This window comes from Misgurnus anguillicaudatus, chromosome 18 (assembly GCF_027580225.2).
Source record: "Misgurnus anguillicaudatus chromosome 18, ASM2758022v2, whole genome shotgun sequence".
In the NCBI taxonomy this organism is placed as follows: domain Eukaryota; kingdom Metazoa; phylum Chordata; class Actinopteri; order Cypriniformes; family Cobitidae; genus Misgurnus; species Misgurnus anguillicaudatus.
Window position 1 is genome coordinate 16,468,994 of NC_073354.2, and position 27,444 is coordinate 16,496,437.

The following is a 27,444-nucleotide window of genomic DNA, read 5'->3' on the forward strand; positions in this document are numbered from 1 at the left end:
TGACATGTCAAACAACCAATCACAGTTCGTTTCATCTAGCGTCACGTTTCGGACTCCCCACAATAACGAGCCGGCTGGCAACAAGTCAGTTATTGAAATAACCAGCCGCAACCAAATAGTATCTAAATAAACAACATTACTCACCATAGGACAACGTTGAGTACTTCATCAACAGCCACACCAATGAGACGATCCTGTTAAACGTCTGTTTGAAGCATATCTCTCCACTTTTTAACACATACAAGCAATTCAGGAGAACCAAACTTTTAAACTCCACTAACTGCCTTAAAGAAAACTCTTGGACGCCTTTTAGAGAGTCGATGCCGCGAACTATGCATATTTTTGAGAATCCAATGTTTAGCTGATCATGATAACTGCTCATTATTATCCACGTGAACACGACTGATTCTCTTCCTCAATGGAACGTCAGAGCTTTGTTTTCCAGGGACTGAAACTAATCGCGACACTCGCGTCTCCTGGAAATCCGTTTTTTTCCAACCAATCAAAGACGACTTTAACATTTTCACAGGGTTTCCAGAAAAGTGTACGAAAAACATCAGACGTTCAGCCAACAGTTTGTGGGCGTGACGTCTGAGGCTGAGACTACCTGAACGGTGACTGCACAAAATTATTATTTACAACAAAACAACATCAATAATATAAGAGCTTAAACCTTTATGACATTTTGCTAACAAATATTTAAGTAGTTAAAGTTCTTATCAGTTCTTATTCTGTGATAAAGCTTAAAAAATAAAAATATTCAGGCGCAAAGAATTGTGGGTATTCCTTACAACATGTGCAAATAAATGTAAGTAAATTTTACTTATAATATCTAATAAGACTTACTATTCCCACACAGTTCATTTGTTACATGAATTAATTGTGTATTTATCATCATTTTACTTAGGAAAATCTAGTTCTCAATAAATGTTATTATTATTATGTAAAATTATGAGAGTTAATCTAATAAATATTACTACACCAAAAAGTTCGTTTTTTCAGTGTGGTTCTTGAATCTCATTGGTTCAGAGTCTTTTACATCCATGCGATATTCCACCATTATTACACGTGTCGTTGGAATGCTTGATTCTGGTTAGTCGCGACATTTGCAGGTTTGTAATTTCCCAGATTCGCTGCAAATCATTTTGACAGGTACAGATTAATATTACACAAAAATTACATATAAATATGTCTTTTAATAACATTTATGACATTATATTTACAAATGATTAAGGGTCAATGACGTGACGTTAATTATTTTGTGTCCGTATGGTTCAATTAAATGTAAAAGGGTTAAAATTTCAAAATAATTTTGCAGATTACTTACATACATTCTCTTTTTTGAGGACCAAGTCTAAAATTTCTGGTTTTATTTCATTTTGACAGAATATATGGAATAATTGCAAAAATGTCAATGTGGTGTAACCGGTCTGTGTCAATTGTTGTAACTAGTATTTTTTTAAATGACAATATTCATAAAAAATGTGGAATAAAATATAATCATCTAGTTTAGTGTAATATGATTTTTTACATACATTTTTACATAATTTGTCAAAGATTATTATTAACTAATACAATTTTTAAATGATTTTTTATGATTACGCTTACATGCCATCAAGGTGAATGAAATATTTAATGTTTCTCATTCTTTGCCGCAATTGGCGGTTACACCATTTGACATTTTTAGGTCCATTAAGTCTTAACTTTCATAAACATTTTTTTATTGCATAAAATTAACATAAATACACTATGTGCATTAAAATAAACCAGATGCATGCTTTCAAAACAAGTTTTTTAAAAAGATTTTTGAATTTCTCATCTTGCCAAACCGTTTTTGTGAATAACCCTTAACCAAATAGCGTGTTCGTGACATTTGAATGTGATATTTTAAAACCGAAAAGTAATCGGGTTTTCTTCATGGAGGTCTGTATTCGTTAAAAATGAGCAAATATTTCAAAACAATATTTAATATTCCTTACCTTTCTTATGAGGTAAATAGTGCAAAATAAGCCCCCTCAGTGTGATACAAGAACGTTGGGGCTTATTTCTGTGGTAACAACTGTCTTCCTATACATTATCCCTTACATTTCACCTCTGGAACGGTGTCCCCTTTTATATATCATTTGTATATCATCTCTCAATTATAGGGTGTCCTACTTGCCTGTCAAACTTTGTATTTGCAATCTTACCATAAGATGATTTTATTTATGAAAGCAAAGTCCTGAACCAACAAAGCACGGCACAAAAAAAATGTAAAACAAAGACAATCTTAGTAATGCCTATTATGAAAAAATGTCTGAATCAAGAGCTACTGTATCTAAAGGCAGAGTACCTGTGTTGTGGTTGAGGCTTGGCATTGGCGTTGGATTGCATGGCTAGCCTTTATAAAAATGCCTTTTCTACCTTTAAGTCTCATTCATATTACGCACATAGCCTGTATTGTCCCTCATTTAGAATAATCCAGATTCATAAGCATCATAATAAAAGCAAGATCAACAGTACACATATTTGTTTACTACACTTTATGCTACTGCACTTCAGCATCTACAGAGGTTTTTTTAGTATAGAAAATGCACTCTCAACAGTTTTGTATGGCACATACACTGTTAGGCTTGCACAGCAGTGAAATGTCATACTGGAAACAAGGTTTGGAAGGAACAATTTATCCTAATTTTTTCCCTGTCCCCCTCAGCTCTGCTGGTGGCAGCTCGCATGCATGATTTCCGTCGCACGGTGAAAGAGGTGATATCTGTCGTCAAAGTGTGTGAGGCCACGCTTAGGAAAAGGTGAATATCTAGCCAATATTTGCTCATGCTCATACATCACCACAACTCCCATTGATTTTTTTTGCCTTGAGCTTTGAATATCCAAAATTAGTTTTTTATTATTTTACAGTTCATGTTATACATTTTTATGACCCTATCTTGCCTTATTATACAGAACTGGTGTATGAAAATAATCTAATATGTTTTATTTTATTACACACTCTTAAAATACAGTGAAAATAGGGGAATTTTGAATAATTTCATTACTGTTGAGTTAACTTGGTTCTTTTACAGATAAAACCTTTATTAAGTGTTTTTTTAATAAATACATTTTAGGTTTTCCCTCAGTTTTTGCTTTCTCTAATCCAATTAAATGTTTAAAAAACGTTTTTTTTTGTAAATACTGCAATTTTCACTGTACTGATACAAAGGCTGACAGAGTTTGAGGAGACCCCCACTAGTAACCTGACTATTGATGAGTTCATGCGGGTGGACCTGGATGAGGAGTGTGATCCTCCATCATTTGTCGCCGGAAAGAAAAAACTCAAGATGCAGCAGGTATTTATATGAAGCATATGCATGACCAGATATGAAGCTATTTATAAGACTGTAGATGAGTTTTTCCTTTAAATCGAAAATTTCATTCTCACTTGTCAGCTGGAGCAAGAGTTGGCCAAGAAACTTGAGGAGTATCAAGGTTAGTCTGCCCTCCTGGAATAAGATATTGATTTTCTCTACTGACTTTAAACAAGACATTTGAATGCTCTCTGTGGTGTGTTTTGTCATCTATGGTAAGGGTTCAAGATTTTTTCTGTGAATATGATTTGCAAATGACCTTGTGGTCAGGAGCAGCCAATTTACTGGCAGCAACAGATTTACTGAATGGCCTTTGTATGCAGTGTTGGAAAAGCTGCTTTAAAACTGCATCTTGACAAGCTACAGTCCAATCTTCTTGTAATTTATGGTGATTCGTAAAGTGAGTACAGTTTATAGTGGTAAAATTAAATCTTTGTTGGGATAAAGATGCTAAAATGCAATTAAAATTATTAAAATATAAATATTACAAAATACAGGAATAAAAATACAAAATAAAAATCTTAAAGGATTAGTCTATTTTCTTAAAAAAAATCCACATATTTTACTCACCACCATGTCATCCAAAATGTTGATGTCTTTTTTGTTCAGTCGAGAAGAAATTATGTTCTTTGAGGAAAACATTCCAGGATTTTTCTCATTTTAATGGACGTTAATGGACACCAACACGTAACAGTTTTAATGCAGTTTAAAATTGCAGTTTCAACGGAGTTTCAAATGACTCTAAATGATCCCAAATGAGGCATAAGGGTCTTATCTATTTATGAAAAATAAAAAATATGCACTTTTAAACCACAACTTCTAGTCTATCTCCGGTCATGTGACGCTCCAGCGAGACCTCACGTAATTGCGTAATGACGTGGAAAAGTTACGTGTTACATATATGAAACGCACATTTGCGGACCATTTTAAACAATAAACTGACACAAAGACATAAATAAGAATCATTCGACATACAACAACGTCAGAACGTTTCTCTTTCTCCACACTTGTAAACACTAGTGCTGTGTTCAAAATATCGATACGATGATACATCGTCATGGACGCCTGACGATACGCGCATCGATACAGCACCTTCCGTATCGATTCGAATGCACTTTTGAAAGTAACGTGACGAATCGCTGTTGATATGTGATCCATATGGAAAGGACGCATGTGTCCCGCGGAGTAGGTAGAGTAAAAGATAGCGGGGTATACTTTCATTTTGCGCGTCTGTCTCGGCTCGCTGGCGCACGTGTCTGCATAACTTGCGCTCACGTTCTCTCTCTCTCTCTCTCTCTCTCTCTCTGTCACATTAATAATCTGATTTCTATTAAATAGTATTAACTCGGACTGCATGTTTATAGATATATTCATAGATATATAATACTTAAATGAGAGACAAATGCCCAGAGTAGGCTAAGACACTATCAGTAAAACTGCTTTTTAAAAAAACATAAGTATTTCTATGAGTTACCCCAAAGGCTAATAAATAAATGGCAAAAACACAACTGTTACAACACTGCTTATTCAATGTACAATAAACAGATAATTATAATAATAATAATAATGTTACTAAATTCTGAACAAAAATGTAATTCAAAATAGTCTTGTATCGTGATGCGCATCGTATCGGGTCCTTTGTATCAGGATACGTATCGTATCGGGAAATTGATGGCGATACACAGCCCTAGTAAACACTGGGGCGTAGTTTCGCATACGTCCTCCGTGACCTCTTGACGTGATGACGTATTGCGTGAGGTTGCGCTGGCGCGTCACATGACCCGAGATAGACGAGAAGTTGTGGTTTAAAAGTGCATATTTTCATTTTTCTTGTCAAAAATGACAATTGTTTCGCTAGACTCTTATGCCTCATTTGGGATCATTTAGAGTCCTTTAAAACTGCAATTTTAAACTGCATGAAAACTGTTAAGTATTGGGGTCCATTAAATCCATTAAAATGAGAAAAATCCTGGAATGTTTTCCTCAGAAAACATAATTTCTTCTCGACTGAACAAATCACACTTTTTCTGTAATTATTTGATAATATTTTGACTAGGCTGTGTACAATACAATGTGATGCAAAAACACCGCTGCTCCTTTATTTAAAAGCTATACTGTTGTGAAAACTTTCACAATTTCACTTTCACTATTTTTTTTTACAGCCGAACTAATGTTACACTACTAAAAAAATGACGTTATAGCATGGCTACCATTAGTCAGTTACGCCCCAACACTGTCATATGTTAGGCCTGTATACAGTATCATAACTTTGCTTCCCATTAGCATACTGTAAAAAACTGAATCATGAACACACTCAACCCTGATAAACCTTTTATGTTTCATGCTGACTTTCTGTCCGAGAAAAAGAACGAACTGTCATTTGGAGTCATCTCATATATCTTTATGTCTGTGTATTCTCGTATGCAGGACAGATCAACTCATACCGGGATGAGATTGAGACACAGCTGGCAATGAACTGCAGAACCAAACTGAGAGGGATTTATGCCTCCTACGCAAGAGAAGGTAGATCAAATCAAGTGCTCTGCATGTTTATTTAGTTTTCCCAGACGTTCCACACTTCCTCTGAGTATAATGCACTTATGATATTTGTTCTTCTCTTAGTGGGGATTATTTTGCAGGTTTTATGCAGATACGCGTTGGCACATTCGCCCATTGTATACTGTAAAGCAAGCACTTTATGTACCAACAGAAATCTCTTAACAACCTTTCAGATGACTGTGTTTCTCTGGCCTCCGAGCTGGCCGGGGATGAAGACCCAGAGGATGAAGAACTGGAGGCTGCAGCCGAACACCTCAACCAGGAGTTTATTAGTCAGGTGTTGCCTGAGCTAAAGCAAGGCCAACAGGGCGAGACAGAGGCGCAGGAGGGGAGTAAGGAAACAGAGCAGCTCTCCGGCCGTTCCCCTCATGTACCCCTGAAGGTCCTCCTTGGCCCTTTGCCCAGTGCAGCAAGTCTGGGTCTAACAGATACTATACGTGAATGCATTACAGAGGACACAGCAAATGGTGAGTGAGATTCTTCTGCATTACCTCATGCTGTGTAGCCACTTAAACACTGATACAGCATTACCTCTTTATCTGGTCATGATGCTTTAATTCATAAAATCCAGGTGCTAGGTTACATATTGGTAAATTACTTACATTTGGGTGATTCTCACAAAATCCAGACTTATTAGAAGGTGTCCAGCATCAGATTTTTTAGCCCTTGAAACCATTTTTTTTGCACATATAAGATTAACGTCTGAACTTACTATAACCATTATTTTTAGAAGATTAAAAAAATATTTCCTATAGAATTATTTAAAGTTTTTAGATCATCAAAAATGATAATTACCGCAACATGATATTACATTAAATATATGCATTTACAAAGTCATGTTTCGGTAATGAGAACTAAAAAGTTGTCAAATTTCAACTTTTATCTGGAGAGAAAAAATATGAACTGCTTACCTGGTAGCCATCTTGTGTGTCACAGTCAATTATGTCCCTTCCAACAATTTTTTTTAAAATGTTAGTTCCTTGAGGGCTTAAACAATGATTGAAAATTGTTGTGGAGCATGAGAAAATTGGTCTTGGACACATTTATATTCCTTATTATTGTCTCTACATATACCAATGATCACCAAATACCACATGTTTCTTTACTGTAAATGTTTATAGTATAACATTTCAAGATTTTTTAATTATGAATATTTTCATGTCAAAGAACCCAAATCCAGTCATGGACACGTTGCGGTAATGAAAATTTTCCCATGAAATGTGAAAAAACAAAAAAAAACAAAGTTGGTTTGTATGATGTCATTTGAAATAGTACATGAAAAGATGTTTGTAATGCTTCTTATTTATACTTTTTTAATCAAAATGTTTTATGACACATCATAAGTCTAATTTTGCGAGAATCAACCATTTGCATCTGTTCATTTGCACATATTTGCTACTATGGTATATAGCACTTTGAAAGGCTGTGAGATACAGTGATTTCATCACAGGTGTTTATTGAGGTAAATGTATTATTCATAATAATAAATAAACAAATACATTTTTATGCCAGCTATTGTAGACCATTATTATAATAGTAGTCTGTTTGTGCCCTACAAACAGCACATTAAAGAGGGAAAATATTATGCAAAATCCACTTTTACAAGGTGTTTGGATATAAATATGTGTTGGCAGTGTCCACCCTCTCCTTCTTTTGTAATCTCATTAGTCTCATTAGATTTGCTATTTTTAGTTTCGTGTTAATGTGATGTCACAAAAACAAAGTCTGACTGGTTAACCCCTTCATACCCTGCATCAACTGGAATAACTGGAATAGACATCACATGTTTTATGGTTCAAACCAATGAATGAAATGCTGATCAACCAATCAAAATAAGGCACATTGATTTGAAAAATCATGTCTGAGGGGGTGTATTTTACCCAAAAGCTTTTCTAAATGTGTTTGTTAGCACATTTTTGTGCTAATGCGGCTATTATTGTCTTAGACAATTCAGATCTATTTTTAACCAAAAGCGCACACAGCTGTTGGTAAGGGAGTGAGGAGCTGTAGCTCATTTGCATTTAAAGGTACACACATAAAAACTAGGGGTGGCACGGTTCACAAAACCCTCGGTTCGGTTCGTATCACGGTTCTATGGTCACGGTTCTCGGTTCAGTACGGTTCTTGTTGTTATTTTTTTAACACTCCAGAAATGTATTATCTTATTAATGTATTAATTATCCATAATTTAGAATACAGTATTAAAAAAAGTTATATCATGTAATCATGCACAAACTGAATTTGACTTTAAGCACATTATTGGGAACATCTCTGAGGAAAGCCAGGCGAGATTTTGACACAGCGAGAGGGAAGACATTGATGATTTCAACATGCTTTTCATTTATTTGGCAAAAAAGAGAATGTGTATTGCCATCTACATGAACTTTGTGTGCATTTTTAGCACACAAAGATAACTTGCCTTTATCAAAATGCCAACGTCAGTGTAGCTTTAAGATTTATCACTGAGAGGCTGCATAAATACTGCAGAGAGAATATGTGAACGAGAGAGAAACATAACGTTTACATCTGTAATATTTAAATCCGTCTCTTTTGTCCACTTTTGACCATTTCTGTCCTGATTACTTTAAGGGGCAGTTTATGAAATAAGATCGCGCAACTTTCCCACGCTAGCAAAATGAAACTGCGCGGAAATCAGCCGCTTTCGTTTTATCAACGAAAGGCTAAAAATAGCGCTGAATACGAAAAGACGTAAAACAGTGTTCATTACCTCAGATTAGATAAATAGTCGGAGAGAAGGCTGTCGCGTGTGGCTGTATCTATTGTTTTATTTCCGCTGTCATCATTGGTAACATGAAATAAAAAATGTTTCCACACACCAAACTTATACGACGCTGGCGCATCCTCCAACTGCGGGCAGACTTTTTTTTTCTCTCCCTCTTGCCATTTCTACACGTAACATGACCGGCAGCACTCACTCTCCACACCAGTCACCTCTTCTTCCGCGCTATTCGCGAAAGGGGAACACGCTATCTGAGGTCACATACAGGGCACGAGGCTACATACATTGCGCATGCCATGAACCGTTGAACCGTACGACACACACGCGCTCCGAACCGAGACAAGCGAACCGAACGGTTCTGATTTTTTTCATGAACCATGCCACCCCTAATAAAAACAGTGCTTTTTGGACATGAAAAATCCTTTATGGGATTCGAACCTACAATATTTTGTTTGTTAGTCATGGCGATTTAATCACAAAGCCATGCCACTTTATTTTTACACAGACAGTCCCTCTGGAGAGCTCGTAGATTAAGTGCCTTGGATACTCAGTAAATTTAAGCCATGTGCACATCTGTTTCCTGAGGTCTTTATTCAAACACTACATAGACAAAACTTTATTATTTTTATTTCAATATAGGTCTCTTCAATATAACAGTTTGTCCTATTGTTAACAGTATAATTGTTTTACTGACAATCTTGATAAAGATTAATTTTAGGATTTGTAAAATATTTGCAGTTCTTATATCTGTCAAATATGTTTTATGGTCTATATACACACTAAATAAAATAACATTGTTGTGCTTTTAAGCATGAACAAAAATCTAGCAGAGTATATCTAGCCATTTTTTTCTATGCGATAAGATGGATGACCATATGAAGAATGGAGAATATTTAATCTTTAGGAAAGCTATATCCATTTGTTATTGCCAAAGTCATGCTCCACTGGAGGGTCTGCAAGACATAAGCACTTAGCTCTCTGTGAAATCCTTTTAAGACATTTAATAAGAGCTGCTCTTATCTGTCGGCTTCATGTTGAACAACAGGAAAAAAGTCACAGATGCAATGAGATGCTTTTTCTGTGTGGTGTTTAGTATCTTGTTCTTAGATGGGTTATAGAAAGCACACGATTTAAGCTGAAAAAGCATAGGGCTTTCCTCTATAAATCTATCTATATGTCAGTGTATCTTGTATACATTGCTCCCTTTATTAGTTGACATAAATAGTACACTTAGCAGACCTTCATTATCATATTACTTATTCACTGTACACCAATACCCAACAGGCATGTGGTTAAGCCGTATCGATCCACGTACTATTGATGACAATCAGTTAAACCCATTAAGAACCATCATCTTGCCAGAACACATTGACTGATGTGTCTGCTACAGATCACTTTATTTACTTAAGCATTTAAATCAGAGATTACTGATATCCATTGAATATGCATTTGGGAGCACAGAAAAAATATCACAGGATTCAACAGAATATCTTGCACATTACTGACCTCAGCACCTGCTCATGAGCTGACCCCATGCCATTCCCTTTTACCCTTTAACCCTGACCTATGGTGACCCAGTGACCTAAGTTTTTTCAGCAGCTCTGATTGACTGGAATTATCAGCGGTGAGTTTATCTGGACACAGCATTTGTGCCCCAGGCCAGTCTAGTCTATCAGACCGGAGCCGTTTTATTTTAAAGCAGTCCAGGCTGTGATCTGCTCTCTGGGCGGCTTTCCATGGTCTATTCCTGCAGTGCCAGTTTACTGATATGTTTCTCTCACCGTCATTGTCCTTGTTGATGATTCTGCAGGAGTCAAAGCCTCTTAGAGTCGCTGCTTTATGGGTTTCCAGCGCGGATAAATCTTAGCACAATACACAACAGAATTTGAAGGCTGTTGGTCACACTGAATGTTGGGTGGTTGTGTATATAAATGTTTGTGTGTGAAAGAAGAGTATTTATTGTATTTAGCTGGAAGTTTTTATTTATTACAATTATGAAAAGAATGTGCTGGTTTCAGCTTGGTTTTTGTTAAATATATGGCACAATATAGCACTGTTGGGTCAGGGGAACCCAAGTTTGAGTCTGGCAAACTATGCATTTGGCCGATGATTTCATCCAGAGCAACTTAATATGTATACATTTTATCATCATGTGTGCTCTCTGGAATTGAACCTTTTGATGCGAATTATACATAGGAAGCATATGTATTATATATAGGGTAGATTATATAGAATGGATAGTATGTGTATTGTACATAGGATGTATGGGTATAATATATAAAAAGTATTAAATAGGATGAATTGTATGGGTATTGCATATAGGGCGCATGGGTATTATATATAGGATGGATAGTATGAGTATTATACATAGAAAGCATGGGTATTATAGGATAGATTATATAGGATGGATAGCATGGGTATTATACATAGGGTTGATTATATAGGATGGATAGTATGTGAATTATACATAGGAAGCATAGGTATTATATATAGGGTAGATTATATAGGATGGATAGTATGTGTTTTGTACATAGGATATATGGGTATAATATATAAAAAGTATTAAATAGGATGAATTGTATGGGTATTGCATATAGGGCGCATGGGTGTTATATATAGGATGGATAGTATGAGTATTATACATAGAAAGCATGGGTAGTATAGGATGGATTATATAGGATGGATAGCATGGGTATTATACATAAGATTGATTATATAGGATGCAGTATGTATGTGTATTATACATAGGAAGCATAGGTATTATATATAGGGTATATTATATAGGATGGATAGTATGTGTATTGTACATAGGATGTATGGGTGGGTATAATATATAAAAAGTATTATATAGGATGAATTGTATGGGTATTGCATATAGGGCGCATGGGTATTATATATAGGATGGATAGTATGAGTATTATACATAGGAAGCATGGGTATTATAGGATAAATTATATAGGATGGATAGTATGGGTATTATACATAGCATTGATTATATAAGATGGATAGTATGATTATTATATATAGGAAGCATAGGTATTATATATAGGATAGATTATATAGGATTGATAGTATGTGTATTGTACATAGGAAGGGTATTATATGTAGGAAGTATTATATAGGACAAATAGTATTGGTATTGTTATGATGTATGGGTATTATATATAGAATGTATTACATAAGATTAATAGTATGGGTATTGCATACAGAACGCATGGGTATTATATATAGGGTGTATAGTATGAGTATTATATATAGGAAGCATGAGTATTATAGGATGGATTATATAGGATGGATAGTATGGGTATTATTCATAGGAACCATGCGTATTATATATAGGATGGATTATATAGGATGGAAAGTATGGGTATTATTCATAGTAGGCATTTGTATTATATATAATAAGATTTATTATATAGGATTGATAGTATAAGTATTGTATATAGGAAACATAGATATTATATATAAGGTAGATTATATAGGATGGATAGTATGTGTATTGTATATAGGATGATGGCTATTATATATAGGAAGTATTATATAGGATGAGTAGTATGGGTATTGTTAATAGGACGTATGGGTATTATAGAAATTATTATATAGGATGAATAGTATGGGTATTGTATATAGGATGCATGGGTTTTATATGTAGGAAGTATTATATCCTAAAACACAAAGTAAATAGGGAAGTTGTAAATGTAATAATAAATGGGCATTTTTCAGTTTAGCAGATCTGAATAAACTCTGTGTACTCTAAATAGGGAACACATGGGGCAGACGTGACAGACAGTGAGAGGTAGAAAATGAGTGACCAAGACAGTGTGTGTGGTGTGTGTGTGTGTGTGTGTGTGTGTGTAGTGTGAGGTCTGGCAGATGCCTTCCACTCTCTGACAGGCTGTCAGTATTGGAGAGTCTCACTCTTTCAGACTGTCTGTCTCTTCGATCTCTAGGGACTCTTGAGATTCACTCTCTCACTTTCACTGCAGCGAAGAAAGCGTCTGGCCGAATCCGCAGCCTCCTTTCCCTGAATAGCATCTGTTTCACACAGTTTCACTTCCCACTGGCACACCAGTTTTGGCCCAGAAATCTCCCTCAAAAAGCCTTGAATGAGTCCCGCTTATTTAATCAATATATATTTTCCAGAGCACTGAGTGCCCTGAAATATGAATTTTATCTGATGATGATAGAAGGGTCTGCAGGTCTATTACCAATTTTGTTTTTTACAATATAATATATTCCAATCCCAGACAGAGCTCGCCACCAGATCTTGGAGTAATGCATTTCAGATTGACTGTGTGTGTGTGTGTGTGTGTGTGTGTGTGTGTGTGTGTGTGTGTGTGTGTGTGTGTGTGTGTGTGTGTGTGTGTGTGTGTGTGGATGAAAAGATGAATATACGGGAAAGATTTTCCCTGGAGCTTTCATGATTTATTTACTTTTTTGGCTGTGGTTTTATGAACCTTTGTTGAACTTTGCCATTTCAAATGGCAGGCATTAGCCAACATGTCTGTGACTGAGAAGGGAGAAGAACTTTCCTCAAAAGAGAGACCATAGCGACTCTCGTGTGCCCGGATTTTTCGAAACCAGGCCATTTTGATGCTATTTTGAATTTGCAAGGCTAAAAATCTTGATTCTTAGAAAGTTGAACTCTCAACCTCTTATTTTTTCTGCATGTACAACACATGTTCTCTATTTTTAAAAGACTTAGGGCTCTATCATACGCCCGGCGCAATGCGCGACGCAAGTGTCTTTTGCTATTTTCAACCCTGCGCAATTATAATTTTCACGTTTAGCGCCACGTTGTTTAAATAGCAAATGCATTGCGCCCCCTTTTGCGCCCATGGACATTCTGGTCTGAAAACGAGGTGTGTTCAGGCGCATTGTTGGCGCGTTGCTATTTTGAGGCAACTAAAATAGACTACGCCATTGACCAACAAAAAACGCAATACTTTTTTGGTTATTTAAAGAGCGCAGTAATTATGTGCCTATAAACGGGACGACAACGCGGGTGCACATACATGAATGCGCAGCAGCACAAAAACGCTTTTAAATATGAAAGATTAAAGATACAATTAGTATTTATGTGCCGAAAGATGGCGCCAGATCAAACAAAAACAATGATGTTGTTTACTGACGCTCTGAAGCAGCGTGGAATTATGGGATTTGTAGTCTTTAACTTTAGCCATCAATCAGACGAGAACGAGAAATCACGTTAATGGATGAGGTAATCAAGTCTTATAAATGTTGCGTTTGATGACATCGTTTATTTCATTATGTAAGTTTATATGTGATGTAAATTGTTAGTCATATTGATATTACAGTATTAGTCCAAATTCGATGGTAAACACAGCTCAGAATTAAGTTTTCAACTTACAATGATTTTTCACATAATGTATTGACAGTACAAATCTTATTGTGAATTGTCTTAAAATGACCATTTATATTGCTGTACAATACCTTTTGATGTGCATATCGTCCGCGGGAAGACGCGCTGATTACAGTCTACACACTAATGTTGTGATCAATATAATAGCATACGTTTTTTGAAGGGTTACGAATCAAAACAACTCACCCATCGCGTAAAACACAAGCAGGATCAGAATCTCACAATACCTTTGATGTGCATATCGTCCGCGGGAAGACGCGCTGATTACAGTAATGTTGTCATCAATATAATAGCATACGTTTTTTGAAGGGTTACGAATCAAAACAACTCACCCATCGCGTAAAACACAAGCAGGATCAGAATCTCGGTCTAGTTAAATGTTGTCGTGAAGCTCTCTCTATCCAGATAATGCAACACCAAATTGATCCTCCCTCGTTTTGTTCCAAACTCTTCTTGGGTCGTTTGGTTGGCCCGTACGCTTACAGGAGCTGACACAACCAGCGGCAGACGGTACAGAGATATCCATAAGTCCATAAGCAAGCGCATAGTTCCGCATTTGTCCACAACACTGGCTGTGTCCGAAAACTCAAGGCAGTGAGGACTGTGAGGACTTGTGGCCTCGCTGCCTCATGAGGACATGACTTCAGACTCGGAGGCCTGAAGGCCGCTCAGAGAAAGGCTTTCCGACGCACTTCAAAGGCAGCGTGTTTGAAATAAAAACAGAGAGCGCCTTTGTGATAACTCATCACATATTTGAAAACTACAATACTAATTTCTTGCTAGAAATGCAATTAAAATGCTTAAAAAGTGAAAATATACGTTTATTTTCACTAAATTTGTGCTCCATTTTTTCGAGCTCGACCAGTGTTCTCATGTGGGTTACGTCAGTAAAGGCGGTGACAAAGGGTCACATGGATATTAACGTCATTGACAGGAGACTGCACTGCCCCGTGTCAATGTTTTGAATGGAAATTTTCTCACGATTTACAAGTAGTAGAAAACATTACAGATATTGATAGTAATCAGCTGGACAAAATATATAACACTTGCCTAGTGGTTTTTGTAGATTTTACTGCAAATATCTTACAAATTGCACCTTTAAAGGATTGAATGTAAAATATTATTATTGAGTCTCTTGGACATAAATGAGGTCTAATTATGAGACGTTAGAAGGCGCAAAGAGCTGATTTACCTGTAGCCTGGTAAGTAAATAAATGCTTTGCTTTAAACATCTGTTTTTAAAGACATACTATGCAGTTATTTTACCTCAATATAACAGCTTCAAAATTATTTCGGTGGTAAACAAAGTCATAGTAGGGCGAATCATCCTCCTGTCGAAGCTCGGGGAGGATGCCGCTAGCAAAACCAGCAATGCAAGCTTGAGAGAACCGCCCCTGACAAATCTCGCGAGAATCACGACGTCACACACATTAGGCTTGTTCGACTTCGTGCGGCACTGCAAGAACCGACCGCCGGATGACGTCAAAGTACCGCGAGAATGATCTGAGATGGCACTTTGACGTCATCCGGCTGTCGGTTCTTGCAGCGCCGCATGAAGTCGATCAAGCCTATAACAACAACTGCATGCGCGAATTTGAGACGTGAGGCTAAACGATTTAAAAGTTAAGAAAGCGTGTTCGGAAGAGAGAAGGAAAAGAGAATCTGACCACGTTAGGAACCGGACAAGAGTCCCACTCGGTCAGGTTTTTACTCGTTAGCGTGAGCTAAAAGACAGCACTGGATGCAACAGAGATGCTGATCTGGCGATCTTGTTGATGGACTAGTAAGTAAATCTCTTATTTGTAAACTTGTTTGCGGTCTATGTTGTATGTTGTTGCGCTTGCTTGTAGTATGTCATGTGATTATCATGACAACAGTTGTCAATATCTCACATAATTATCAGGACATAAATAAGCCTAGAGGTTGTAAATAGTGTAAACATGCACAATTTGCAAACTATTATGATAAATAGCAATAATCATGTATACAAGCAGATAGCACACACACAGTGGCACATTGATCTGTCAAAGCATAACTTTGAATGCGCCTTGTGACATCACATTTCACAGTTATATTTTGGTATTTCTTTTCCTCGCTATAAAAATGGCAAGAGACCTATAATAATTGCAAAAAATGTAAATATTGATATACAGTTGTGGGATTCCAAAGGTGTAAACACAGTCAGTATGTGGAGCACCGAGGTGGTCAGCTTACACAGATCTCTAAGGAGCTGGTCACACGGGACGCATGTCAGCGAGACGGAGCACCGCATGAACAGTATTTGAATTAGATTTTTCTTGATTCACCATCTTGAAAAAATGGGACTCATGCTGTAAGAAACTGAAGTGGTCATAGATGTTCATCTGAATTATGTTCACATATAGACGGTTTCAGCAGCAACAACATAAATAAACGGCTTTTGTGGACTAAGCACAATCCTTTCAGAGTAGTTTATGTCTGATAACAAGACAAGAAAATTATCTTCATATCATATCTGACACGTATCAACTACACTGGGCTAACGTTACTGTGTAAAATGAATGTTTACAATGTTAGCTACAGGTTTTTGAATTCTTGCCTGGCTGCCAAACCTGTCCGCACAGTTGTTATTCATGCTGGTCATCTCCCCTTGTCTTGAGCAACCAAAAAAAAAAATTATCGCCAGGGTATTTGTTTCAGAGATCAGTTTAGCTACTAGCCAGACTGATAAATAAATACAAACCAGAAGTTCACATCTGTTCACACGCATAACTGCGACAACACACATGCGTCCGATGAGAATTTCTATAAAAACAGTTACAAAGTGCCACAGACGGACACAAGCATGAGAGCAGCCCTTAAATTCCTTTTAAAGGGATTTTCTCATGAACGTACATCGTTCATTACTGGAAGCTAGTTATTTTAGTTTGTAAAGTTGTAAATATTGATATTTTTCTTACAAAATCACATCAGTTGCCCTCAGAAATCTTTATTACCCCCTGGAGCCATGTGGATAACTTTTTTTGGCTACAAATCAGAAGCACCATTTACTACCATTATAAAGCTTGGAACAGCCAGGACATTTTCTAATACAACGCAGATTGTGTTTAGCCCTATTTGGACGGGATTCGTTTTACAGGGGGACCTCTGAGAAAATCGTGCTTCTCAGAGGTCTTCTGTGTTTTTAATCCTGTCCGAATCGGCCATGTCTGTGTTTTTCTCTGACGACCTCCATAAGAATTCCAGAGCAATTTACCTACTGTTTTTCAGAGGTCCTCTGAGAAATGTAATCCTGTCCGGATGCAAATGTCTGTGTTTGCCCGCAATATCTTTTGAAAACGCGGTTCATTTCGTATTTTGGCCAATGTGATTTGCCGTAAGGTCTTACTAACACGCGTATATTGTATTTCTTGAGTCCCATTCATTCAGATATGAATGTTTTTCCCATAAAATAATTAAATCAAGACGAGCAGCTGAATATCAAACACTGTTAAAGGCGGAGTGCACATTGTTTGAAAGCCAGTGTTGATATTTGAAATCACCTAAACAAACACGCCCCTACCCCAATAGAATCTGGACCTTCTTTTGATAGACCCGCCCCACACATACGCAACCCAGGCAACGATGTTGGTTAGTAGACACGCCCCTTACTGCTGACTGGCTACAAGTGTGTTTTGGTAGTCGGCCCGACTCCCTTTTCCAGAAATTTTTCCAGAGTGTTTTTCAGAAATTGTGCACTCCGCCTTTAACTCTTTCGCCGCCAGTGTTTTAAAAAAAAGTTTCCAGCGCCGGTGTTTTTCATGATTTTCACGGGAGTTTGGTGCCTTCCAGAAAATGTTCTTCTTTGAATATATAAACGTGCAATATACCAAATGAAAGAACAGACCCTCTGCTTTAAAAAAAACCCGTTTCATCCTACCTTAAGAGGTTCTTTTGTAATCAGCTTTTGAATCTGGGTAGATTTCTGCAAGGGCACCACATTTTGAGCAAAAAGACTTTTCATGGAGATCCCATTCAGAGCGATCTTTAAAACAGACACGGAAATGCAGCCGATTGCCATAGGGCAATACTTCCGGGTTTAAAAAGTTGCGGAAGGGCGCCACCTTGTGGATAATAGCGGTATTGCGGAAAGACGGAAAATCTCGTCATTGGCGGGGAAGCGTTTTCTCTTCATTGACGAGATATCTCGTCAATGGCGGTGAAAGAGTTAAGAGTGGCCACTGTAATATCAGTAACGTTATAAGGTAAGAAACTCAGTTCAAACTTGTTTAACTCCGGAATAGTAATGTTAATTAATAAAGATAATAAATTGTTATTAATCATGATTTCTTCATTTCTTTGGGTTTATTATATGCATCCAGTTATATAAAACACGTAGGCTAACATCACTTTAGTAGGATTTGTATGACTTATTTTGATTTGTTAAAATTAAATTCATAAATGACATGTTCTGTAAAAATTTTACATTACAGCAAAATATCAAACATTAAACACCCGTATTCAGAGCACGTGATCTTCTGCAACGCACAAATGCATGAAACATCTCTGGAATAGCCTGAGAATTTTAATTCTGTCCGAATCGGTACATAAAATCACAGATGTCCTGGGGGACACGTTGAAACTCAAAGGTCATTTGGAAAACTGATCCAGTCAGAATAGTGCTTTTGTCTAAAAAGATAATCATATACATCAAGGGTGGCTTGAGGCTGAGTAAATAATGGAGTAATTTTCATTTAAATTTTTTTAAAACTCCTGTTTTAAAGACCATTAAAAATCATCATCATCAACACTGCAGCTCATGCAGATTTATTATACTGGCCTGCTTGCAACTAAGCCCTTCCATACTGCATTGCTGCTTTACTAAGCTCTCCAGCTCCGGTGATGCTGTCATACGGTCCAGCTGGTTCTTTTCCCCTCTATGTTTCCAAAGGGCTGTGCAGTTTCTCTCTGCATGTGTAAAGTATTGATCTAATGACCTCTATGCATTCATACAACTGTACCTAATTCAGAGTGATAGACCAATGGCTCGGGGAGAGAGGGAGATTGTAAACTGTGTAGCTGGGTTTAAAGGACCTTCGCTGAATGGCGCATGCCACGAGAAACCAAAAAAGCACAGTTTCTGCAGGCAAATGCAGCATTTAACCTTTCAAGCAGATTGGTGGAACTGTTTGATGTGATCAAAACATGCTGAAGGGTAGCGGGAGGCAAGAGGCTTCTTTGTAGTCTTGCCACAATTATAGTTAACTGCATGTGTAGAATTTTAATGCGTTGAGACAGGTGTGCAGTCTGATGTGAAAGATGCTTTAGCTATACGTGTACGTGACCCTAAGACAAGAATACACACTTTATACAAGTTACTTTATACACACATTAGTGAGGACATCTCAAAGACTCTTATTATGTAATAATATTAACCTCCTAAGACCTGGATGTCATATTTTTGTTGTTGTTTGCACCATAATATTTTATTCTGTGTAATTGGAACCTGTTGTACACAAACGTGGACAATTACACTGTTCATGTTCAAAGAAAAATATTTGGTTATATTTATTGGTTCTTCCTAAGCCCTAAATAACTGGACGAAATCTGAAAAAAAGACAAACCAAAGGCCGGGTCTTAGGAGGTAAATAAAATAATTTAACACCATTGCTTAGTATTTTCTCCTTAAAGTAGAAAATAGAGGCGGGGACTCATTAGTATATTCATGGTTTCACGTGTACTAAATGAGGAAAGGGTGTAAAGTTACATTCAAGCATGAAGCATCAAAGATGAGTTTATTTATGTCTTACATTTTTTAAGGACATTGATTTAAGAATAAAAGAGATACTCCAGCCAAAAAAATTACCCCATGATTTACTCACCCTCAAGCAATCCGAGATGTCCATCGTCTTTTGGACAAGAACATTTGGAGTTATTTTAGTAAATGTCCTTGCTCTTCCAAGCTTTATAATGTTAGAAAACAGGTATCAGGGAACAACTTCTGACTTAAAACCCCCAAAAAGTGCATTACAGAGGTAATCCACACAAATAAAGGTTGATGCAATTTTGTAAGAAATATATCCATATTTATATATCCAACTTTATAAGCTATACTAGCTTCCGGTAACAACACCATCTTGATTCACAAAAGCCACTGCGCATGGTACCTATGGCAACCAACACTCACTACACTAGATGGCTTCATTAGTGAAAGCTAGTTATTACAGTTTATAAAGTTTATATATTTATATTTTTCTTTCAAAACTGCATCGATTACCTGCAGAAGACCTTTATTAACCCCTTGGAGCTGTGTGGATTACCTCTGTAAAGGATGGATGCAGTGTTTGGGGGTTTAAAGTAGGGATGCACCGAATTTAGATTTTTTTTGGGGGGGGGGGTTCGGCTGAATACCGAATCCAATGTTTAAAATTTGTCGAAAACCGAATACCGAATCCTACTCGCATCCTTATTCCATTAACACAGTAAAACACATTAATGAAGTAAACAACGTCCACAGCAGTGTATGTTTCAGTGTATTTTTTTACTGTAAAAAAAGAATAGCAGGGCTCGACATTAAGGCTTGTCCGCTTGTCCGGGACAAGTGAACTTTTTGTAGGACAAGTGTAAGAGAAAATTAGTTGTCCGACTGGACAAGTTAAATTTCAATCAATGTTACTTCACGTTATGTGCCGTTAACGACTGAGCAGAACGCGCAGCGCAAACACAGAGCGGAATATTGAACAGAGAGCGCAGCACGCCGACACACACGTTTACATGTTACTGTTATTGTTACTAAACAAGCTGTGCGCGCATTAAACCTGATCGCCGAACACAGAGGGGCGGGAGTCGCGGAGAGTGATGTTTATTCAGGCTCCGGCGTGAATATAAATGACTTCACTGTGTGTCAAAAAAGCCGATTTAAGTCCGTATTTTTTCTCTTCTAACGTTCGGTAAAACACATAATAGGCTTAAAATCTTGTTTAAGAATCTGTTTTATAACGAGAATCTCTCTTTCAGCGCGCCTATATTTATATAACAGATAATCTAGATACATTTATTCTAATATTCTGTTTTTTAAAACATGGTAATGTTCAGTGCTTTAATGTCAGACAATCATTGAAAAATCTTCTATTATTTTGCTTTAATTGCTAGTCCGGGTTTGGTTGAAGGCTAGTTTGTCCGGTTAGAACAAGTATGTCTCACTCAAAGTATTCAAATCGTTGACTTTTTTAAATGTGGATAGATGTGTGGTTAGTATAATGCACGCAGACGCACAGTCCACAAAACCTCCTTTGATTTGAATCAATCCTGCTTATTTAAACTATAACTATTTACACTATTCAGCCGATCTCCTTTCCCGTTATCATTCACCTGCTCTATTCTCCGACACTGCGCAGACTAGCGGAACGTTTTGGAACAGTTTATTTCGCACTTAATAACAGGGGTGATCGGATTAGTCCATTTATTAAAGGTGACACTTTTCTACAATCATTGAAATGTGGGAAAAATTAAGAGAAAGGCAGCAGATATAGCATCATCCTCAAGAAAGAGTACCAAGAAGCAGCCAAATGATTTGATTAAATGATTTGATTATGATTATTTGATTAAATAGTTTAAAAAAACATGAGGTTGAATTATGACTATAAATTGTATGTTAATCTCAATTCATTTTAATTAAAATGAAAGTATTGTAGCAATTGTATGTTATACATTATTCTTATTAACACACCAATTATACTTAAAAGTATTTTAAGGTTGGATGATAGAGATTTTATGTGCCATCAGAGTAACTGCTGGCCCCTGCCTGGCCACCCCTATGAAAAATCCCTTGCTCTGCCACTGATTAGCAAAACACAAAAAATACATTATATTATAAATCTTTACCCGGACAAGTGACTTTTGTGCATGGACAAGTGAAACACAAATTTACTTGTCCGAAGGACAAGTTGCTCAAAAAGTTAATGTCAAGTCCTGAATAGGAAACATTATTCCAGGACATGGGCGAGGCTAGCCCCTTTTTAGGGGTGCTTCAGCACCCCTAAAAAGGAGCTCAGCACCCCTAAAACTTGGGGCAAGAAATGTAATTATTCTAAAATGTTCGTTCGTCTTTGACCAGGTTAAATAATGTCCAAAATATTCTCCGTAGTTTGTGGTTTAAAATGTATAATAAGGTAGAAAATGAAATCCTCCCCGCCTAGCAAATGGTGTCATCCTCTTCTTCTACTTCTCTGTACCTGCATCGCTTAGCCCGTCCGTCATTCAGCGCAAAACACACGCAGAGTGAGAATCAGTTAAAAGTGTTGTGATGCAACTTTTTTGTTCAAATCTTACAAAATGTTTACGTTATGTTTATAATGAGCGAGTACATCACGAATCAATCTTTCAAGCCGTGTTTTTGTCTTATAATGAATCACCATGGTACACGTATAATAAGTGTTTATTTTCAGATTATTTTAGTCCGGCGGGTACCCACGCGCTGCGGAGTAGTACAGTACCTGGGTGACTCGTCCATAGACTTAAACGGAGAGAAGTAGCGCCGGTTACAATGTTCTTCCGCAAGACGCATGCAGTTTTGTGCATCTCAGTGGGTAGTTGCATACGTGTGTCTCCGTTGTTCAAGTTTATTGTATGATTTATCGTTAATTTGAGACTTATTTTAACAATCGGGAGTCATGTAAACATGACATCACGTGCGTCTTTTCTGGTCAGTCGTCATGAAAACATGGCGTTTGGAACAGAGTGAAAACAAACTACATATCACTGTATACCACCAGTAGGCTACCCGTAAGTTATGTGTGAAATCACTAACTGTCTGACTATCAAACTAGACAATAAATATTTTTTTAGTTTGTCACATGTAGACTAATATGAAGGGGATAACGTATTTAACCCTTAGTGCAGGAGTCACAAGTGTTTTGTTTTAGACCAGTAATTCTCAAAGTGTGGTCCGCGGACCAAACCCCCCCAGTGGTCCGCCAAAAGATGACCTAAACTAGGCAAGTGTCTACAATCGTCACTTATTTAAGTAGATTTTTAATGCACTTGCGAAACTGTGATATAATTTCTTGCCATTCTGTTTTAATAACGTAAAAATGGATCGGTTGGCTAAACCAAAGAGGAGTCAAAATAAAAGATCAAGCGTCAACTGAAAGCAGCTTAAATCCACAGATTTATTAGTTTTGTAATGTACTAGTTTTTGTTCATGTGTAAAATCCCTGTAATTTCAGTGATTTTGGACATTAAGGGGAACATTTTTTTAGTATTTTATTGTAGGTATAACCATAAACTTCATTTAACCACCACCTCAGTTTTAAACTAATGGCTCTTTGGAATGACATTAAGTGGGACCTAGGCTGTTATAGTATGTTTTTATACATGTGTAGTTTGTTGTTCATATTAAGCTGCAACTCATTTCACATTTACTTTTTCAAATGAAATAAAATTCATATAATAATTTCTGAACGCATTGCATTTGTTTTCAAAAAATTAGTTTTTGACTTGAAACAGTTGCATATTAAACTTAAACTTAGCTTATCCTTCCTATTTTGTTGTTTTTTGGGGGAGTGTTAGAGTGGGATTCTGTTTGGTGGTCCTCAGAAAAAAATTGGAAGATAAAGTGGTCCTTGGGCTGAAAAAGTTTGAGAAACACTGTTTTAGACATATAGTAAAGGTAATGGTTCAATTAAAGGACTGTTAAAAGAAAAGCTGCAAATTAACTATCTATTAATAAACCTACGATTTGTTGTAGGCATAAAAGTTATAAATTAGGAGATTTGTCAATTTGACAAAGGCTTTAAACGATACACTGTATATTCACATAAAACCATACCCACACTGCTGGTGTAGCCCACCTTTTGTCCTGAGACTTTAATATGGCATTAATGGCAAAAATGTGCTAGCTCACCATTAATTAGAAATAAAAAGGTTGGCAAAAAAAATGCATCTGAAAACTCATCAGATTGATGCTTTAAAATATGTTATTTTGAAAAAATTCTAAGGGGGAGCATGCTCCCGGACCCTAGAGGGGTAATATTCTTCTCATCTTTTTCACCCCTGACCCATTTTCATGCCTGAAAGGTCTCAAAAAAAATATTTATTTTGGAGTTAGTTGAACCAATGTTAAAATGATAGCTATTTTACAAAAGACATATTATTGGTTTCTGTAGGAAAAAAAGAGCGGGTGGTGGCAGGCAGCGGAGCTCATTGGGTGCTCAGCACCCCTAAAGCTCTAACCCTAGAATCGCCTCTGTTCCAGGATGACAAGTGGGAAAAACTATTTTGACAATTACCATAAGCATATACAAACCAAAACCTTTCAATAAAAGTGCAACAATGCAAAGAAAAGTGTTTTTTTCTTTTTTTTAAAAATCAGAATATGACTGAAATTAATGTTATTGAACATTTACTCAATAAACATGGATAGTTAGGCTAGGCTACGATTAGAACAGTAGCCAAATATTACGAAAAACATTATGGAAAGTCACACACATCTCTTGCATCATGATTAAATTAACGTAAAACCTCTAACCTTTAACCTGCGAATCCTAAAGTTGCTGCATTTTGGCTGTTGTCTGTAGATTCCTTCATGCACAACTCGTATTCTTTTGGATGTTTTAGACGCAAATGTTTTAACAGTGGAAAAAATCTAAGGTTCTGCCGAAACTGAACACCGTCAAAAAGCCCAGTATTCGTCCGAATCCGAATACTGGATTCGGTGCATCCTAGTTTAAAGTCAAAAGTTTAAAGTCTGGAAGAGCAAGGACACTTACTAAAATAACTCCAAATGTGTTTGTCTAAAACAGATGTGCCCAATAGGTCAATCCTGATCGACCAGTCGGGGTTTTATAAGTTGTGGAAGATAATGGTGGATAATAGCAGTATTGCGGAAAGCTGGAAATACTCATCAATTGCGCCGAAAGAGTTAAAGTTAAGTTTTATAAGTTGCCCACACAAATATAGCCAAGCCTGTACACGCACACATATTCTTTCTTCCTTGTCCTGTTTGCCCATAGCATAGACGGTAGAAGCAGGTGGTGAGGTTGGAAAAGGCCCTTGGAGGTTATTATGACATATTGCAAGAATTTTTTCCCACTGTGTCCTCCTTTTTTGTTTATATAAGCGTGAAACTCTCACTTCTTTCAAATCTTCATGCAAAAGAAATTAGTTCACGTTTGTTTTATGGTGGGTGAAGAGGTAAACCTTCCTAGATTCTCAGAACAGGTGCTTTTCTTGTTGGAATCATGGGAAATCTGATCATTTTTCTCAGAGGATAACATCATTGAATTTTAGCACTGAAATTGATTTGATTGAATAGAAGACCACAGGTATTGATGATCAATGGTGATGTCTGCCTTTGTTGGTCTTGATGGCCTGTAACCTGATTACACTATACATTATGCTAAAAGTAGATTATAAAATGCAATTCTAAAAAAATATTTTCAATTGTAAGCATTCACCAGAATGATGTAAGAGTTGTTCATTAATCTTTGTTTAAACTAAATCAAAGCGAACTATTTATTTGCATAATGATTCCACATGATTCATTATGTAATCTGGATTATGTTCACTCAAGTGCAATCATATGAGAAACTCATTCTTCATTCAAATATGTTGGTGCACATTTACCTTTAAGCATTTAGTCCTCTGCGTGTCCATACTATCGCACAACCAACATGTTATGTTATAAAAAAAGTTTATAGTTTTTTGTGTGCTTGTCTTTCAGAAAAATAGAAATTTTTCAATCACTTCTAATAGCTGGTTTGACAAAACTACCCTAACCCTATAATGTTGAGTATGATTAAAGGTTGTATACCCTTATGCTGCGTTCACCAGCCGCGGTATAGGCTTCAAGCATGAGTGATTTTAATGTTAAGTCAATATAAAGGCACGTTTATGTGCGTCTGGAGGTCTCGCATCGAGAATGAGGCGTTTAGCGCACATCTAGTTCGCGCGAATGACGCAAATTGAGCGTTGCCATGTGAAACTCGCGAGTTGAAAAATCTGACCGTTGCTGGAAAATTAACCAATCAGGAGCTTGCTCTAGTAGTGACGTGATTACAGGAAGTGAGGGGAAGCCCCTCCCATGATGTGAATTTCGGAGTGATTGTCTCGAAATGACTAGACGGCTTTTTACGTATGAATGAAGCAAGTAATCTCACAATGTTCAAGCATTCAACTATATACACTTGAATAGCAAAAAAGCATTTGGTGTGAATCCAGCATTACTCCCTACTCCACAAACATATACCATATTAGCCTGTGTGACCTCTAGGTCACTTATTTCACCTTGTCAACCCCTTTGAAACCAGAGCTCGTTCTGAGAGACCACTACTATCTATTCAACCCAAATGAGGCACATGCTATCTTTTGTAAAACAGAAACACGATCGTGCCACGTTGTTTCTTTTTTACACTCGACTTTCCAAGCTGGCTGGGCAACAGCTCTGGGGAAACACTGTGATTTGCTCCGCTGGGTTTGATATGTGACAGCCATTGCAAGCTACCTGTAGACAAGCCGATTCCCTCATATACCAGCGTGCCCATGTTGGTCCATGCCTGAGCAAGTTTCCCATCTTCATGTTAAAAAGAGAAATCTGGATTCAATTACAACCCTGCTGGTGATGTAGAATTGACCCCCCCCCCCAATAAAAATTCTCAGGTGTTAAAGGTGCAAGCAATAGGAGGTATAGGTAGATGCTGGTGTGCAGTGAGCCACAAAACATTCCCTATGAGGCACTGTCCTATGACTGACAAGGTACAAGGTCAATTTCCATTCATTCATTTGATGAAACTTTTGGATGTTGCTTTTCGAGAAGGTATGGTATCCATCTTAAATGGTATTCATTTAAATGACCATGGAGCCTTTGAAGTTTGGTGTGTATAAGACCTCACACATGCATGAATAAGAATCTGAGATGGGGGACAGATTGCGACCCATTTTATCTCGTCTCAGCTCAGAAATTAAAATCTGTTCATCCTCTCCAATCTCAATCAGGACTCCGTGTGCGCAAATGTGAGTTGGGTGGCCACGGTAAAGACACCGTTCATATCTTTGTTTAATTAATGAACATCTGGTGTTCATCCACCGAGGCTCCGTAAATCCAGTCACAGGTTGTCATTCCCTTTTTATTTAGGAAATATTTTGCCATATATAAAAGCTTAAATAAAATCAGCTTAAAGTTATTTAAAGAGAATCATGAAACTTCATGTCATTGTTTACTTGAATACTTCTTATATTAAGATTAATTGCTTTATTGTTTTCCTCATTTTTGTAAGTCGTTTTGGATAAAAGCGTCTGCTAAATGCGTTCAGATGCAAAACCCTTGTTTTCTTATAAATAAATTGCCTTATTTTTCACAAATGTCACTTTAGTCATTTCATTGCTATTTAACAAATTTGACAGACTTTCACATCAAAAACCTCTTTGTACATGCAACCTTTAAAAATCGGCACTTCAAAAAAAAA

The 27,444-nt window shown here is 36.9% G+C and overlaps 1 protein-coding gene across 3 annotated transcripts in view; it reads left to right on the forward strand.

Moving 5' to 3' along the window:
• brf1b (BRF1 general transcription factor IIIB subunit b) overlaps positions 1 to 27,444 on the forward strand; it is an 88,931-nt gene that overhangs the window by 26,761 nt on the left and 34,726 nt on the right. For all 3 annotated transcript variants that reach the window (XM_055185667.2, XM_055185668.2, XM_073855950.1), the window contains 5 exons: positions 2,693 to 2,786; positions 3,197 to 3,323; positions 3,423 to 3,462; positions 5,769 to 5,864; positions 6,074 to 6,367. In XM_055185667.2, coding sequence (XP_055041642.2) covers positions 2,693 to 2,786; positions 3,197 to 3,323; positions 3,423 to 3,462; positions 5,769 to 5,864; positions 6,074 to 6,367 — 651 coding nt within the window. The remainder of the gene's footprint in view (positions 1 to 2,692; positions 2,787 to 3,196; positions 3,324 to 3,422; positions 3,463 to 5,768; positions 5,865 to 6,073; positions 6,368 to 27,444) is intronic.